The sequence below is a fragment of the Borostomias antarcticus genome (assembly GCF_949987555.1).
Source record: "Borostomias antarcticus genome assembly, chromosome: 23".
Classification (NCBI taxonomy): Eukaryota; Metazoa; Chordata; class Actinopteri; order Stomiiformes; family Stomiidae; genus Borostomias; species Borostomias antarcticus.
The window spans coordinates 15,075,950-15,095,437 of NC_140256.1; the positions used below are offsets into that span (position 1 = coordinate 15,075,950).

The window sequence follows — 19,488 nt, forward strand, 5'->3', positions numbered from 1 at the left end:
TACTCAGTATTTTGTCATGAAGCTAAACGTGTCGGCAAGCCATTTAAAAGAAAATGCAATTGATACAGACTAGTGACATGTATAAAGTAGTGACATGTGACATGTATAAAGTAATAATGTATCATTAGGAGAACGAAATACAGGGTTTCCATCTCATTACAGTTCTGACTGTATTGTGTACCTTCATGTTATCATCATCGTTGTTATCATTGACTTGTCTTTTCTCCTCTACAGAATGAAGATAAGATGTGCCCCCTTACATAAATGGAGACACAAGTGCTTCCTGTTCTCTCTCTCCCTGCTCGCCATCTGCCTGCTGAAACTTGTCTACATCAAGGTGACCGTGAGGAACAACTTCTACATCGAGCCCTATGGGATTACGGCCAGCTCTTCCAGAATCAAAGCCCACAGGTATGACATCAACTGCACTGCCATCTACCACCTGGACCCTGTGGAGATAGGCAAGTCTCTGGAGATCCGGCGGAAAGTCATTGTGGATCTGGAGGATGACAATATTGTGACTTTGACCTCCGACTGTCGGAGGTACATCGAAGCCAGAGGATACGGTGACATTTCCGTTTCCAACGAGGAGCGCCAGTTCCCGCTGGCCTATTCACTGGTGGTGCACAAGAATGCCCCCATGGTGGAGAGGATCCTCAGAGCCATCTACGCACCTCACAATGTGTACTGTGTTCACTATGACCAGAAGTCCTCCCCAGCCTTCATAACAGCCATGAAGAACATGGCCCAGTGTTTTCCCAACCTGTTCATTGCCTCCAAGCTAGAGTCGGTGCAGTACGCCCACATCACACGGCTCAATGCCGACCTCAACTGCCTGTCCGACCTCCTGGTGTCAGAGGTCAAGTGGCAGTATGTCATCAACCTGTGCGGGCAGGACTTTCCCCTCAAGTCCAACTTTGAGTTGGTGGCAGAGCTGAGGGGACTCAACGGCACCAACATGCTGGAGTCCAGCCGCCCCAGTGATCTCAAGAAGCAGCGTTTCCGCTTCCAGCACGAGTTGAAGGACGTGCCGTACGAATACCGCCGCCTGCCCGTCAAAACCACCAGGCCCAAGGCGGCGCCACCTCACGGCATTGAGGTCTTCATCGGGAGCGCCTACTTCGTTTTGTCACGTGACTTTGTGAGCTACGTGGGTGGCAGCCAGGTGGCCAAGGACTTCCTGGCGTGGTCTGCTGACACGTACTCTCCGGACGAGCACTTCTGGGCCACCCTGGTGCGGGTGCCCGGGGCGCCGGGCCAGCTGCCCAGGTCAGAGCCCGACGTCACAGACCTGAAGAGTAAGACGCGCTTGGTGAAGTGGAACTATCTGGAAGGGTCGTTGTACCCAGCCTGCACCGGGAAGCACATGCGCAGTGTCTGCATATACGGAGCTGCAGAGCTGCGCTGGCTGCTGAACTACGGACACTGGTTCGCCAACAAGTTTGACCCCAAAGTGGACCCAGTGTTGATTAAGTGCTTGGAGGAGAAATTGGAAGAAAAACGACACAATGCTGTAAACTTGGGTTGAAGTAAGTAAATACAATCAGGAGAGGAGAAGAAAATAGTTTTTGGATTATTATTATTATTATTATTGTTGTTGTTGTTGTTGTTGTTGTTATTGTTATTATCATTAATATGATATACCAATATGTTTTATTGTTATTGTTACGATTATTATTATTATTATTATTATTATTATTATTATTATTACTACTACTACTACGATATATTTGGCTTTTTTGCAGTGGAAGGATGTTGCACTTATTCTGTAGCAAAGTCACCTTTGCCTTTTATGTCTACTAAATACTGTTTCAAATGGAAGCCTTTCTACAACTGTGTTTCAGTGATGAGTGCCTATGTCTACTGTAAAGTATACTATTTCACGGGTGTCACAGAGGAATTCTGCAATGTTGCAATAATGGTAACAGACTGTGTCCACTTGCTACAGTACCAGATGTTTTAAGAAATGCCATCCTAGAAAAGTTAAACTTGAATTTATGGCCATTTCTGTTACCCTAAGGAATTGATGGGTACCCCAGCTAGACAGGTATCCCACCCACTCCTTTATGCAAACCTACCAAAGAACCACCCATCCTCACCCCACATGGACTCTCTCACAAGTTACACAATCATAGTGTGCTACTTTACTTTCACAGTGTTTTACTGTAGTTTCTTAGTTATGAAGAAAGTGGAGAGTTGGATTCAGCAGTGTAACCATAATGTTATCTCTTATGTTTTATTTATTTCTCAATAAAAGTATCATCCAATGCAATTCAGACTTTGTCGTTGGGTGGTCAGCATTCGACCTGGTTCGGTAGATTGCAGCCAAGTATTTTTTATTTATTAAGATTTCAAGACATTTATGAGAAATGGCAAATCTGCCCAATGGACATCATGGACCCTTGGGTTGCTTAGACAATAGAACAGGCAATGAAGAGGAACAGCGTATTGATTGTTGTTTTTGCTAAAGTCACTGTGTACAATATATTAAAAATACAGTGGTGCCTTGTGATGGTTATGAAAACTGATGTACTAGGCACTCAGACAAGATTTAACAAAGGACATGGTTTGCTGCATGAGGATTGTGCTATAACATGTCAAGGCGTTATGCTTGCTACCATTTCTTATTTCCTACCCAGCCAGCTGTCCTGTTGATGCATAATGATAGTTGTGACTTCTTGTAACCTGTCGGGTCAATTTATAGACCTATTAAGACTTAATATTGCACTGACACTTACTGAGCGCTCTTCAGAATACAGCGTTTTACTCCTGAGGCGTGTAGCGTTTTACTCCTGAGGCGTGTAGTGTTTTACTCCTGAGGCGTGTAGTGTTTTACTCCTGAGGCGTGTAGTGTTTTACTCCTGAGGCGTGTAGTGTTTTACTCCTGAGGCGTGTAGTGTTTTACTCCTGAGGCGTGTAGTGTTTTACTCCTGAGGCGTGTAGTGTTTTACTCCTGAGGCGTGTAGTGTTTTACTCCTGAGGCGTGTAGTGTTTTACTCCTGAGGCGTGTAGTGTTTTACTCCTGAGGCGTGTAGTGTTTTACTCCTGAGGCGTGTAGTGTTTTACTCCTGAGGCGTGTAGTGTTTTACTCCTGAGGCGTGTAGTGCAGATGCCCCCGGGGGCCTGGGGCTGAACTGCACTTGACTCTCAGAGGATGCTGTGAGAAACAGAAGCAGATTGTAACACTGAGATAAGGTATAAGGCCGCAATATTCCCCCCTCTCCACCACCACCACCACCCCATCTAACTGCACTTCTTGATACGAAGTGATGTTTTAATCCCCTCAATGGCTGCTCTGGGCCTGACTCCAAAGACTGATGACTCTGCAGCACTAATATATATCAAATGTGCGTGTGCCTGCTGCCATAACTCAGGGCTGCCTGGACTCTTGACTCACCGCTGGCAGCGGCTCCCTCAGCACGGCAGCGAGGCAGGCGGCCTCTGACAGGCCAAGACAAGTAATAGCTCCCTCGACCGGCCGTTAAACACAGAGACACAACTCAAGCCTGTTACCAAAGTCAGTGCTGAGGCAGACAGAAATTTGATCAGGATGTTGTGTAAACAAAAGCTGATGCACAGGTTACCGCGACAAGCGATGTTAATGGTAGCAGGTGTGGGCGGTTTTTGTTGTGACGTTGCCTAGGGCTCCCTGGGAAGCTTTAATAGGTGTAGTCTTTCAGAGCCGGGCTCCTAACGGAGCGATGTTGAGGGGTCAGATAGCAGCCTGTTGACCGGGGACGGGCAGCGTTGACAAGGGAGAGTTATCAGAGATTCTCATCCACATGCCAGACGCTGACTCCCTCAGCAGTGCGATCCCAGGCTCTTTGCTCATGTTCAGTCTTGTTTCATGCTCACCACAAACCAATGTTTCCAGCAAAGCACAGACCCACTTGTGGTGCTGGATAGTTCCTACTACTTGTTCACCACAATGACATATAATGAAATTCTTTATGTAGCAAGTCCTTGTTGCACAAGACACTGTGCTGCCTTGCTTTTAGGGTATCTAATTGAATATATACCTATCTGAGATTCTAAAGAGCCAACTTGGCATTTATGAACTGTTAAGGATTTTAAAAGCCTTGGAATCAATAGCATCACTCTGCCACCCTAGGGCCTACAGTGAATACCTTACTTCTGATACTAAACACAGTGATGTGTTCAGGGTCAAAATGAATCAAATCTGACATTTTGGGTGCAATCCAAACATGCACTGGACCACCTCAGTAAAGGCTGGCATCAATGTTCAGTCATGCTTTCTTAATCACTCAGGGAGGATTACTATTGGTCCTTGTTCCCCACACCAAATCACTCAGGGAGGATTACTATTGGTCCTTGTTCCCCACACCAAATCACTCAGGGAGGATTACTATTGGTCCTTGTTCCCCACACCAAATCACTCAGGGAGGATTACTATTGGTCCTTGTTCCCCACACCAAATCACTCAGGGAGGATTACTATTGGTCCTTGTTCCCCACACCAAATCACTCAAGGAGGATTACTATTGGTCCTTGTTCCCCACACCAAATCACTCAGGGAGGATTACTATTGGTCCTTGTTCCCCACACCAAATCACTCAGGGAGGATTACTATTGGTCCTTGTTCCCCACACCAAATCACTCAGGGAGGATTACTATTGGTCCTTGTTCCCCACACCAAATCACTCAGGGAGGATTACTATTGGTCCTTGTTCCCCACACCAAATCACTCAAGGAGGATTACTATTGGTCCTTGTTCCCCACACCAAATCACTCAGGGAGGATTACTATTGGTCCTTGTTCCCCACACCAAATCACTCAGGGAGGATTACTATTGGTCCCTGTTCCCCACACCAAATCACTCAGGGAGGATTACTATTGGTCCTTGTTCCCCACACCAAATCACTCAGGGAGGATTACTATTGGTCCTTGTTCCCCACACCAAATCACTCAGGGAGGATTACTATTGGTCCTTGTTCCCCACACCAAATCACTCAGGGAGGATTACTATTGGTCCTTGTTCCCCACACCAAATCACTCAGGGAGGATTATTATTGGTCCTTGTTCCCCACACCAAATCACTGCTCATATAGACTACAGAAATGTAAAAGGTGAGATGTATACAGATTGACAGTATATACAGTATAGTACATAGACACTATCCATCTCTAAATGAGAGCACTAATGCAGTCTCCCTTCAGCCTTTGTGTGAAGCACTAGACCGACTGGTTATTCACCTGTAATCACAGGTGGTTCAGGCGGCGCTAATTGGGCCCAAGGTGTTTGCCAAACAGGAAACAGGTGTTCCAGCTCACTGATTACTGTTCTGTTTACAGGAAAGGATTCCCTCCTCCCCTTTAATGCAAATGTCACAATGCCATAAAAATACTTTGAACCACTAGCCTACTGCTGCTGCACTTCATGTTAAAATTAAATTCTAAATTAATTAAAGGGATCCAATGGTTGTCGTTAGCAAAAACTAACAGGTGCACAACACATGCTGTTTTTTTCCTCCAGCAGGTGTGGAGACGTGCTGGGAGAGAGAGGATAGTGGCATCCCAGCCTGGCAGAGACAGGTGCTCTGTCCAGAGAGCATATCCTCCTCACAATGACCGCAATTCATGGTTGTTGGACAGCGTTGCGGGGTGGTAGAACAGAGGTGAAACGTGAACATGAGACCGTTTCTCCCTCCCCTGCTCTCTGCATGTCTACACTGTATCCGCAGGTCTACAATGGACAATAAGCATCATTCTTTTTCTCTACTGGTATTTTGGACCATTCCCAAGTTGAGCTTTTCTCTCTCTCTCTCTCTCTCTCTCTCTCTCTCTCTCTCTCTCTCTCTCTCTCTCTGTCTCTCTCTCTCTACGGATCATTAGGCTATGATTGTGTCTCAAACAGGAGTCTTGTCATCTTCTGTAGCTGTGATTATCTGTGTCTCAGAATCTGACAATGAAAACAAGCCCCAGAGCAAACCTTGACATCTGCAATTTGAGCATGTTTATTTTCTGGCTGAAAATGGAAGAAAGTAGAAACCCTCCCACTTAATAATTACTTGCTCCAGTTGAAGCAATCCAGCCATCACGCCTTGTCGCCTCACAGTTTGTTAGAGGGGTTATTATGCAGAGATGAAGCAGGTTAAAACCCCAAAGGACTTGGCTGTGGACAGTCAGACACGGGTCTCAGCCAATGAGCTTGTGCCCCGTCACCCAGGGGTTTCATTTCCAGATGACTTGACACTGTCTCAAATGAGCTGGAATGCAGCCCCCCTTGTTGGAAGGTACAGTAGGTGAGCATGCAAAGTGATCTGGCACAGTCAAGTGACCCTGTTGTTGAATGATGGAGAATGACAGAAAATAAATACATTCATTGGGATCATCTATCTGTAAGTCAAGCTGTAAAATCAAAATAAAGAGTTTCAAAATAAAATTAACCAGGTCCAGCCTGGCTTATGTGCGTGGCTGGCTTGTAGACTGGTAGGACGGAAGCTAGTCATGCCACTGAAATAGCTGTGAATTGAAATGACATGAAATAATGTCTGATAAATTAAGATGGGTCTTGTCGCCTGGACTCATCAGTTCCAATGGTTCCAATGCTAATCCAGCACAATAGGCTCTGTGCACCAGCTCCACTACTTCCTGAAAGTCACTTGGCTTCTTTATTTCCTGTCCTATATGATTGGATTAAGGGATTAATCCGGTTTGCGCTGGGTCTGCCGCACACCTGATTAATCACTTAATCCAATCATAGGACAGGAAATAAATATGCCAAGTGACTTTCAGGAAGTAGTGGAGCTGGTGCACAGAGCCTATAAGAGCGGGATAGCCAGTTAGCTCATGAGCTCACAACAACTAGCAGCAGCTTCAATAACATTAATGGTAGCGATCAGTGGCTGAAGCAGTTACACTAATGATTCATGTAACGTTAGCTATTATGCTGCAATTGGATCAACTTCCGTTTCTGGACAAAAGTCATTACCTGCTGTTTTGCACTTCCCTTTAGGTGGTGAAGTAAGTAGACCAAGACACAGTGGCTTATCTGGACATGTACTTGATTGAGTCAGCAAGTAGCAATGTTGTTTGTAAATAGTTAAGTGTTAATCGGCCTGCTTTTACTATATATCTATGATCTTGATATTATATTGATATGAACATATGCAGTGGCGATTGCTCCTATAAACCAGGGTAAGCCTGGCTTACCCATACAAATCCAAATAAAACTTGTTTTTTTGCGCCTCCTTTCAGTGAAAGAAGGCACGAAAATCGACTTTCATACTGTTTTTGACTTGAATGTGTCTCGTATTCTGCCATATCGCTTCATTTTCATCCGTGTTTAGCGTTTTGGTAGTGCTCCGTTGCCCCCTACAGTCCTCATGAAAATACAGTCCACGCTACGGTCCGTTGACAGCTGTTTTACTAGCTCGTCGTTCACTTAACATCATAGGCGATTTTACCCTCTGGGAGTAGAGGGGGCAACATTTTGACTTAAAAAAACAAACAGTTCTGCCGTCCCGTCTATTTACAAAGAATGCCAGTTGTGAACAGTATGCTAATAAGAAATCCATATGACAATTCAATATGCACAACGCATCAAACTTCATCTAGACACCACAAGCATGTCAATATGACTTTATGACCGAGCACTAGGCCATACCCAACATCACAACATCAAACTGCAACTGCCTGCTGGTGCTAGCTTCCTCGCCGATGGTGATGTTGCTAGTGCTAGCTTCGATAGCCTCTGGAGCACTTCTGCATGCGATTGCACCTGCTTCGCTGTCATTTCGAGTGGTAGCTTCTTCATTAGCATTGCCAGTTTTATTTTTTTTATGAAGAAGTGGTCAATTGGTTTTATAGCTCTTTTCGCCATTGTGAGCAGGTTGTCTAGTTGTAGCTTGTTGAGCACTGAGCAGTACAGTCATCTCATTTTTTGCGGTAACAGATCAAACCGGAAATAGTTGAGGTCGACGGACGAGTTGTGCCATTGGTGGATTATGAATATTTATATTTTTAAAGGTAGCCTAGTTTAAGTAATGAATACACTTTTAAAATGAATGAAGACCTAACACAAACTGGTACAAACCACAATTATGTATTTAATAATTGTGTTAATTAGTTTAAAAAATATATATATATATATATATTTTTTTTTTTTTAGAATTTGAGCAGAGTTGGGCTGGCCAATCAGGGGGGGCACTTGCATGAATGAAAAATCAACAAATCAAATTAGCCCACACATACAAAACCGAGAACAATGTCGTCATCAGTCGAAATGTAACCTAATCTGTCATTTGTCAAAATGCTTAAAAGTGGGCATAGGGTAAGCCAGTTCTCAAAGTGCTTACATTGGAATTCCCATTGACATTTTAACATTGGGACGGTTTATCCAATCAAAACTTGTCATGACTGTCCCGTCATTCACGTCACCTGTCAATCACATTACCCACTTATGCTATCCATTGACATAATATACACTAGATGCCGCATTGACGTTGATTTGATTGCTGCCGGACGAAAAATGCGGCCGCCATCTTGGTCCGGTACGGAGCTCCTCGAGTAAACTAGTGATGGGTCGGTCGCGAATGATACGGCTCTATGTGCTGGCTCTTTTAAGTGAACAATGATAAATACATAGTTGTTAGCTAATAGATACAACTAAAACTGTTGGATGCTGCTGTTTTGCACTTTGTAATTTTTTATTTTATTTATTTATTATTTATGTTATTTGACTGTTATGGATAGTTCAAAGACAAACATATTTGTTTCTACTTATCTTCTAGAGTTATCTCTTGATGCAGGGTTACTTTTACTGACTGAAACTGCTGAGGAGAGCGGTTGTCACGTGACAGCGGTACCGGATCAACATGGCGGCCGTATTTTGCGCTGCTCAATCCTTTATGAGACATCTCGTGTTCATATCTATGATGCTATCTAGCTAGCATCAATGAACATGGAAAACGGAGAGTAGCCTATTTATTGAAAGTTGATTCCAAAATGAAGTGGATTAAACGAGTTTGGGTTACGATATAAGGTAGGTCTTTTGTGAATTACCAGTTGTTATGGCTGTGCGTTTTGCTTTGCCTAGATTTAATCAGCACTCGAGAGCGTGAACTTTGCTTCCTGGAGCGGTGGGGTAATAATAGGGCTAGTAGCCTAGTAGGCTAGTAGTAGCCTAAACACTGATTAGTGAAGTAGGGGCGTAGGCTATTGAGTGCTGTGCCCTAAGGGGGTGTATTTTATCGTCCTGTCATTCTCTTCGTGGGGCTTGGCTATTGTTGTCATATAATGTCTCTGTAGTTTATTTAGTGTGTCCCTAAAAGCTTCTTTTTTTTTGTCTTTTTTTTTGGCCTAAATATTGTCCTCTTATTCGCTCGCTCTCAAATTATTGGCCTTTGTTGACGTGTTAAAAAACATCAGTAGCCTAGGCTACTGTAGTTTTCCTATATGTTTTTTACATACAGTATAATAATGCCACTGCTCAGCGCCCTTCTGGTGCTGTGAAACCGCCCATCAGGGCATGCTTTGAAAGTGCACCCCCAAAATAAACGTGCGCGCTGCGCATGCGTGCTTCATTGGTCCTGGCTTACTTGTTTCTGGGACCCACCAGAGAGCCACTGAACATATGAAAGTACAGTTAAGTATTGGCCCTTAGAATGCACATCCAATGTAAAATATTCATCCCATTCCCCTGCTTAAACTCATTTCTGCTTGTTTGTTTTTATTTTTTTTAGGTTGGACAGGAGCAGTTGTCAGTCTTGGGGGGCCACCATACTTCTACCCTCAGGCCATCCACATCCTGAACGGGGACCTCGCCAGCCTCATCAGAATGCACATCCACTGTCAAATATTCATCCCATTCCGGTTATATTTTTTGTACTTGTTTTGTGTTTGCATTTAGATGGAAGGAAGACACCAGTATTAGGTCTTACATTATAAGCTACTTAATTACATATTATATACTGTGTATATTTTTGTATTTTACCATTCTGTTTATATTTAGACACTATTGTTGCACTTACATTTTCTTACATTATAGGTTACTTAATTACTTAGCATTTCACTTCACATTATAGATGATTCCGTGTATACATTTTGTATTTTGCTATTCTGTATATATTTAGACACTATTATTGTACTTAGATTTTCATAAGAAACTTAAATAAATGTTTTCTTCAGTTATTGCTCTTTATTGCTACAATGTAACAAATAAACTGCTGGAATTTAGGTAAGGGATAAAAAGGTGTGAAAGGAAGAACATGTGGAGGTTTGGGGTATAGTCCCATAAAGTCATCCCCACCGGGGTCTTGAACCACTCTACTTGTGCAGTGAAGATTGCCAGGTTGATTGTGGTGTCCTTTTCCCAGTCCCTAGTGTGGGTTGGGGTTAGAATAAGGGTTGGGGTTGGGACAGGATCTGACCTATAAGGCAAAGGGTAAAGGTTGGAGTGAAAGGATGAACATGTGGAGGTTTGGGGCAGGCCCGTCTGGGAGATATGCGAGGCCCTGTGCGAAATAGGCATTGCGAGGCCTTCATTGCGAGCCCCACACAAGACGGCTCTCTCCCCCCATCCCCGAGACGGGTCTCCGCCCCCCCCCCTCTCTAAGTTGTTTCCAGGGATGTCTTAGTTACCTCGGGCAAGTTTACTTAGCGCACCACCATGCGCTAAAAGTCCAGCCGCAGCCAAAACGACCACCCCTTTCGCCCCCCTAGCGGTGGCCCTGGTTTTGGGTAAAGTCCCATAAAGTCATCCCCACCAGGGCCTTGAACCCCGATCTCCCGCATGGGAGTCCCTTGCTTTCACCACTACTCTACTTGTGCACTGAAGATCGGTGATTTGATTTTGGTGTCCTTTATTTTGGTGCTGGGACTACTGCCTCTTGTGGTGCCAACAGAGAAATGCAGATCAACATTCAATGAAGGGAGGGAGGGAGTGACAAACCGACAAACGCTATACTAGATGCGCTGTCTTACAGCCACGCATAAAAACCTGTCTAATCAGGGTCCGGGTAGCTCAGCTGCCGGTCCCCCTTGTATTTGCTAACATTCTGACTTCCCATGCATGAAAAATCACCAAACTTTGCACATAGGTCCAGTCCTATGCCAAAAGTCCATTGTGGGCCAATAGTCCTGATGGTGGCGCTACAGCAACCGTTTAAGTTTAAAACTTTAAAAAATCAAGCAAATCAACTGTACAGATATCACTTCAAGATTCAAGATCTGATCTTTGCAACCACCACCAAAATGTAGGTCCAAGTGAGTAGAAACGCCCATATACTTCGAGCTGGCAGGAATTATGAAGTCCGTCACTCCGTTTTTCTCAAAAACTGTAAAACCTACCAAACCCTACTCCTCCCACATTTTGGGGTCAATTGACACTACAATTGCTACACTGCATCTTCGGACTGTCCACAAACGATCTGCACAGGTTTTTGAAATATCAAAAATTGAGCCCACATTGCATCAAAATATTTTATTGTAAACAATACTGTATCCACTTCTGCAAATTCTCACTCAATAAATCTGCATTGTCTATGAAGAAAAAAATCTACTTTCATTACATGGTAGAATTATTTTCAGAATTGTATCTCAAAAAAGGCATTTAATTTTTTTTTTTTTTTTTACAGTATTTTGAGTTCTTTCCTCATTTGTCCTCTCAAATTACTGCTGTTCATACAGGAAAATAAACTACCCACAGTGCAGCAATGTCTCCACCAATCAGAGATGTTGTCAACCCCACCCAAATAGAACACCCTAGGATTACAACTGGCTAAATTGACTCTGATTGAGAGACTTGTGCCACTGATTGTTTGATTGGTTTCCACCTGTGTGTTGTTAGTCTGTGTATTTAGTATATAGCCTATGTAATACCAGTCCTTTTGTTCTTTGACTGTTTATTACTTGCTGTAGCTGTGTGTTGTCCCTGGAGTTTTCCTGTGCCATCTTGTAAGTTTTTAAGATTTGTCTTTTGTTCTCCACTTGTTGAATGTATACTGTACCTTGGTTTTATTGTTTAGTCTTTGGTTTTCTTTTTATGCCCTTCATGTTGCCTTTATTTCAACAAACATTTTGTCACAGGGCACAAACATGCACCTATGACATTGACATGCAACCCCTAATTGCTTAAGTCATACTGTGAAAACATCTATGGCTTCTCACTTGGCAGGTAGCTCAAGAAAGACCATGACATACTCTTGATGTAACATTGAGTTCAAGTCCAGGGTGATGCAGAATAAAAATGTGAATACATACTCAATGTGCTGTGACATAATATTTTAAAGCTTTAAATTGTGGTCCAGGCAGTTCTGCTGACTCATTCGTTTGTCATTTGTCTCCTATTGCTTTCAAGTGGAGAAGAAAATGCACTAGCCACATTCCTCTAGTGCACCAGCGATGTCTCATTCAAAGGTAACAGTGAGCTCCACCAATCCCTCACAGTTGGTAACCCTGCCTCAAATTGCCGCGCCTAGGATTACAACCTACAAATTCACTCCAGCAATGTCTGATTAAACACGCATGCAGTCGATCTGTGATTAGCAAGACAAGTCAAAAACATTCCAAACCCCAGCAAGTTTGTCACTGTTGTGGAATTTGCCACTGCACACATGTCCATTTTATAATCATGTACCCAAAAGTGAGATTAATCAATAAAGATTTAACACACAATGAACTGTCCTGTCTTAAGCTATGAAATTTAATAGGATATTTGCACTGGTGACTTTGTGTAGGCTACTCGGATACAGCAAGGAGTCCCAAACATTCAGAGCACGCATGCATTCTCATACCTGTTTATTCTAAGGTGGAGCTGACTACCTCATTCTAAGCTTTTGGAGGAAGGACCAAATATGGTCCTCTATAAGCTAGGTCAAATAAGCAGTGTCAAGCAGATAAATGATTGTTATTCATACCTCTATATCAATCTGGCGCTTAACTACACACAGACAAGATGGCTTGAGCACTTGTGGCTCCGAAGTAGACAAACCAATGGTTGACCTAGAACAAATCGTCCAGTCTACAAAGTACATTTTCCTCAGTAAAAATCACACGAGTAAAATGGTTTAATCGGTTATAACATTATTATTGGTATTAGATACTGTAGAAGGTAGGATAAATCTGAGTGGCAGTTGGGATTTGAATTTGTCCCTTTGCATTTTTGACTAGTTTGACTGCTGCCACATGTCTCGTGTGATTCTGTTTGAGAACCTTTTGTAGAAATTAAGACGTTTTAGAAAGCAAAGACCAATCTGCCAGCTTCTCACTTGGCTCAACAAGAACATGACCTTCCCTTTATGTTTATGAGTTCAAGCCCTGGATGACACAGAATAAACTACTACATTGTACTGTTTGGATTTCAGACACATGAATTTAAAGATTAAATGGTAAATGGACTGCACTTATATGGCGCTTTTTCCATCTTAGCGGCACTCAAAGCGCTTTACAATGGCCTCATTCACCCATTCACACACCCATTCATACACCAATGGCGGTAGCTGCCATGCAAGGTGCTAACCTGCTCATTGGGAGCAATTTGGGGTTAGGTGTCTTGCTCAAGGACACTTCGACATGTGGACAGACGGAGCTGGGATTCGAACCACTGACCCTTCGATCATTGAACGACCCGCTCTACCAACTGAGCTACAGCCTCCCCAGATACCCTAAATAATTAGGGTAGTTCCTCCACAAAATGACTGGCCTTGACCCAGTGCTGTGCAGTAGCTATCATTAAGATCTGTTCTCTTTGGAGTACTTATCACTGGACACATGAGCTTTTTAACTGAGGCAGTCACATAATTTCTAAGTCACATAATTTTTCAGGGCCTGCCATCTAAGATCTGTTTTATAAAGACTAGGATTTTCGGTACATAACTGAGCAAGGACATGTATATTGCCTACAGATCATACAAAGATGTGGTTTATTCTGTCAGTTTCTCCCAGTCACACACTAATGTAGGCTAATCAGGTTCAGTGCTAGTCATATGACTGCCATTACACATGAGGACAGCATGAAGAGATGAGTTAGTTCTGTGGAATGCAGCAGGGTTTGAGAGGCGGCGGTTTCAGTACCTAAATGTCAAACAAGTTTCAGTAGATGTCAAATGATTTTGTTGTATTATCTTTCTACACTTTGTCTCGAGAACACATACTGCTACTACTGTACTCTCAGCATAAAGTAACGAGACCCCCACCGCCACGCCCCCCCCCCCCCCGTCCGTCCGTCTGCCCCCGCGCTTCATGTGCCCCTCCCTGGGTGCATACCACCACGCCTGATTTTTGGGGGGGGGAAATAAATGAATGCCACCCTTGCATAAATCAGTGCTCCACCTGGGCCGCCCAGTGTCTGTGAGGTAGTCTGCCTGGTCAGTGTTGGCTCCAGGCAGCTCAGCCCGGCCCGGATTAACGGTCGGTGTGTCATCACCACCATCATCATCCCGCTCAGTTTTCGTGGTGACGAAGGCTCGTCCTGTGGGCCCCTGACAGACGAGCGTCGCCAGAGCAACTCGGGAGCACAGCCCCTCCCACCCAACAACAAAGAGGCTTTCTTCTGCTCCACACCCTCTCTGCCCTCATCCCTCCACCCTCTCCGCCCTCATCCCTCCACCTCATCCCCCAGGACGGCTGCCAGCCCAGGGGTTGGCCACTTGGGGGGGGGGGGGGGGCAGGAGGTTAAAGGGGGCACACTCACCACACACACACACAAGGCTTGGAGTGCTGTTAAATTACACTGCCATTATACTGCCCAGCTCCAACAGTCAACTTTCTCAATAAGGCGTGTATTATGCTATCCATATTTCTTTCTTTCTCTTTTTCTTCTTTTTTTTTCCCTCTCTCTCTCTCCCTGTGCGTTTTTCCTGAGTGGAGCCTCTGTTACTTCAAGCCAGCTGAGTTGAATTTTGTGTAGGCTAACCATCCTTGGGTAAACAACTTGTGTAAACAAATGACCTGAGATACCTTGCTGAGGAATGTATGAAGAGAACTTTCCTTAAGCCAAACACAACACAACAACTTTTAAACTGCAGTATTACGCTATTGGTATAAGTTGCTTATCACCAGTTTGCCATCTTCAAATAAGTTCTACTAAGTTCCTTAACATTATATGAATTTATTTCTCACTAATGGTTTCCTTTGCAAGGTCTTATTCTTCCGTCTTAGTCTGTGTGGCAGACCTAGTGAAGACGTCATATTGTCATCATACTGAGGAAGGAGTTTTATAACTGGTGAGTTCCAAACTGGCCGTCGAGTCTCGTTCGCTGCATAATGGGCCCCTTGTCTGTGCAGACAGACCCTTGTTCCAACTAACACCTCAGAATGGGAAGTAACTGACCCAAATGAGAGACGCACTAAAAACCAACTGATGCTCTCCCTCTCTCTGTTACTTCTGCTTCAATTCAGGCTTCTTATCTCCGATCTCATATTCTCTAATCTGTTGTAGCCTAGCCCTACATCTCCCCTCTCAGATTATAATCTGTTGTAGCCTCACCCTACATCTCCCCTCTCAGATTATAATCTGTTGTAGCCTCGCCCTACATCTCCCCTCTCAGATTATAATCTGTTGTTGCCTCGCCCTACATCTCCCCTCTCAGATTATATTCTTTCTCTTGAGGATAAGCTTTAGCTGCTCTAAATGTGCAGGGACAGTAAGGCCAACCTATTTTTGTGCGTGGCTGTAAACCAGCGCACCTACTATAGCGTTTGCCTGGTTATCACTCCCTCCCTCCCTCCCTCCCTCCCTCCCTCCCTCCCTCCCTCTGTCACTCCGGACAATGTTAGCCTGCATTTCTCTGTTGGCACCAGAAGAGGCAGTAGTCCCAGCACACCAAAATATAGAAGGACACTAAAATCAACCCACCATTCTCCACTGCACAAGTAGAGTAGTGGTGAGAGCATTGGACACCCACCCAGGAGATCGGGGTTCAAGACCCAGTGGGGATGACTTTATATTATCATCAGTGTGACTGCTTTAGCCACTGACCGCTACCATTAATGTTATGGAAGCTGCTGCTAGTTGTTGTGAGCTCATAAGCTAACTGGCTATCCCGCTCTTATTGTGCTGGATTAGCATTAGAAGCATTGGAACTGATGTGTCCAGGCGACAAGACCTATCTTAAAGCAATACATCATGTTTTCTCGGAACTGCGCCCCCACAGGCTCTGCGAGTAAGTGCACTGTCGTACTGTCGTAACGTTATCAGATTTTCTTTTTCTTTTTCTGGCTTCCTCCGTTATGTTTCACTTCGGTTTTCTCACCTCCGTCATGATATCATTGAGCTAAAAAACGCATGATATCCATAGACACCGGAATAGTTAGCTACTACTGTGTTGTTTAAAGGAGTAGTAAAGGGAAAATGCATGTTTAGCCCTGTTTTAAGGTTACTTATGATCATATACAATGGTTCAGATCAAAATGTTGACAAAACTAGCACTTTTGAGAAAGTCTGATAATTGCTCTACCACCGTTTAGGCCATACAATGGATGTGGGTGGGCACCTTGAAAAATCATTCAAAAACATGTTAAACTCGATTTCAAAGACAAGAAGCTCACCAAGGGAGTAATTGGTGTCCATTGGTGTTCTGACATCAAATTCGCCGCAAAGTATGAATACTGTAGGATTTTATTGATCATTTTATGAAATCCATTGACTTGTATTGAAGCGACCATTGTAGATGTGTAGATCAATCCGCAGAGGGGATTCAGGAATTATGGTAGCTATTGTTATTGTTTATGTTGCTAGGCTACCTAGTTTGCGGACGTTTACACATGTATGTGCTGCAACTAAATAGTTCTATGCTAAATATAATTAAAAAAAACTTTCCAGATGAAATAGAATCTTACTTTATGGCGAATTATATGTCAGAACACTAACTAACACCTCGGTGAGTTTCTTGTCTTTGAAATTGAGAGTTTAACATGTTTTTTGAATGATTTTTCAAGGTGCCCACCCACATCCATTGTATGACCAAAACGGTGGTAGAGCAATTATCAGACTTTCTCAAAAGTGCTAGTTTTGTCAACGTTTTGATCTGAACCATTGTATATGATCATAAGTAACCTTAAAACAGGGCTAAACATGATTTTCCCTTTACTAGTCCTTTAAGCACAACGTTGCGCATGTGCACTTCGACTGAATGCTGCATCCTGGGGGCACGAGTTTTAAAAGGTAATAAATGTCAATGTATTATCTTTCTGAGTAGACTGTTCAGACGATTCAGCTTACTTTTAGTAAATCTAATTGGAGAATTAGCACCAGGCATGTTTGTAAAGGTCCAAATATCACGATATATTTCTTGAATTTATCAGACATCATTTCATGTCATTTCAATTCACAGCTATTTCAGTGGCATGACTAGCTTCCGTCCTACCAGTCCTGAACAGAAACAAGCCAGCCACGCTCATAAGCCAGGCTGGACCTGGCCTGGTTTTCAGTTGGAACTTTCCAAGCAGTCAAGTCAGTTCGTCAGTCGTCTCTCCAAACCCAGCTGCCCCAACACACCGCTCCTCCAATGAGGGTTTTCTCAAGCTCAGGTGCTAATTTGGAGAGTGGGCTTGAGTGAAATTTGACAGAAGTGCCAGAACAGTTATTCTTGAGCATGTCGTCTGCACCTGGAATGTAAGCCTACCGCATTAAAACTAGCAGCTGCCCTGTGTCAGTGGGGAATCATGGCTCTATGAGAAGTACGGTCTTGATTATATAGGCAGCTATAGCTTCAGACCCAGACTAAGCCTAAAGGATCAAAGCACCCTTTCCTCTAGGGCGTCCTGGGACGAGCCTGCTAGCTCGCTGGTATATTTCCACTCCTGCATCTTCTTAAGGATGCCCTCGTGATCCGTGCCCGTGGGTCGGCTCCCGCAGCACCAGGTTGCTGGCTGGAAGCTCCTGGTGTCTCTGGCAGTGACCAGCCAGCCTCATTCTCCGGGCTGCCATGTTCCCACTCACCCCTGGTGACCCCCCATACAGATGCTTTCAATGGAGAATCTCTATTGGTAGGTTTTTCAGTTCAGGACTATCCTCAAACTGTTTCCAGGGACCCAGTCTGAAGAGAACACATCACATGTCACTTCCCTTTGTCATGACACACCTAATAAAACAAACCACAGACTACAGTGCCCACACACTAAATACATGTTTCGTCCTCGGCTGTGTACAATAATATTGCTCAAATATTTACCTTAGCGATCGTTATCTCACAAGTGCACACACACACAACAGAGTAACCATAGGCAACTCCATTGTTTACCTCAACACAGCGCTTCACTGTTCTGTTTCTCTCATGAGCACGTACGATGCAAATACTGATTAGATTACTGTTACACTTATTTGCTAACTTACGAAATGTTACTGGAATCAATGTTACTTTCTATCACTAAAGGCACAATTGAGAGCATGCTGTATGTAATTAAAGGCATAGGTCCTCAGATTTCACCGTTATGTACTGTGTCCATTCTGGCATTCCTAGCTTTGAATATGAACATGTACAGCGGCCCCTCCCTCCTCTGGCTCCAGCTGGCGTGGTCGTCTGCGCTGCTGAGACTGGGCAGAGAGGGGCTGCTTCTCCAGCACCAGGAGCGCTACTCTTCAGGAATGAGTGGAGTCTAGTGAGTCACTGCCGCCTGACGCTTGAGACAGAAAACACAGGCTAGCCTAAGTAAGTGCTGAGTCGGGGCTCCATCAATGCCTGGATTGTGCTGCGGCGTCTGCCAGGCCAGATCTGGTTGCACGGAGAAGCCAGGTCCTGCCCAGGCGGCCAGCCAGGCCGTGATCAGACTCCGCCTCCTGCCCCTCCTCCACCTCCTGCCCTGACTCCGCCTCCTGCCCCTCCTCTACCTCCTGCCCTGACTCCGCCTCCTGCCCTGACTCTGCCTCCTGCCCTGACTCCGCCTCCTGCCCCTCCTCCGCCTCCTGCCCCTCCTCCACCTCTTGCCCTGACTCCGCCTCCTGCCCCTCCTCCGCCTCCTGCCCCTCCTCCACCTCCTGCCCTGACTCCGCCTCCTGCCCCTCCTCCACCTCCTGCCCCTCCTTCACCTCCTGCCCTGACTCCGCCTCCTGCCCCTCCTCCACCTCCTGCCCCTCCTTCACCTCCTGCCCTGACTCCGCCTCCTGCCCCTCCTCCACCTCCTGCCCCTCCTCCACCTCCTGCCCCTCCTCCACCTCCTGCCCTGACTCCGCCTCCTGCCCTGACTCTCATGGCCATGCTAATAAGGCTGGGGTGAATGTCACAAACGTGTAAGAACTGAATGGATCCTCATCATATGTGGCTCAGGGGTTACGATGACGTGTGTATGTGTGTGTGCGTGTGTCTGTGTCTGTGTGTGTGTGTGTGTGTGTGTGTGCGTGTGTCTGTGTCTGTGTCTGTGTGTGTGTGTGTGTGTGTGTGTGTGTGTGTGTGTCTGTGTCTGTGTCTGTGTGTGTGTGTGTGTGTGTGTGTCTGTCTGTGTGTGTCTGTCTGTGTGTGTGTGTGTGTGTGCGTGTGTGCGTGTGTGTGTGTGTGTGTGTGTGTGTGGCATTCCAATAAGGCAGAATTGCA

The 19,488-nt window shown here is 44.8% G+C and overlaps 1 protein-coding gene across 1 annotated transcript; it reads left to right on the top strand.

Moving 5' to 3' along the window:
• Positions 1–235: 235 nt before the first annotated feature.
• gcnt4a (glucosaminyl (N-acetyl) transferase 4a) lies at positions 236–1,528 on the top strand (the record flags this gene model as incomplete). Its single annotated transcript, XM_084456863.1, has 1 exon — positions 236–1,528. The coding sequence occupies one exon, from the start codon at positions 236–238 to the stop codon at positions 1,526–1,528; it is 1,293 nt and encodes a 430-aa protein (XP_084312989.1).
• Positions 1,529–19,488: the final 17,960 nt, after the last annotated feature.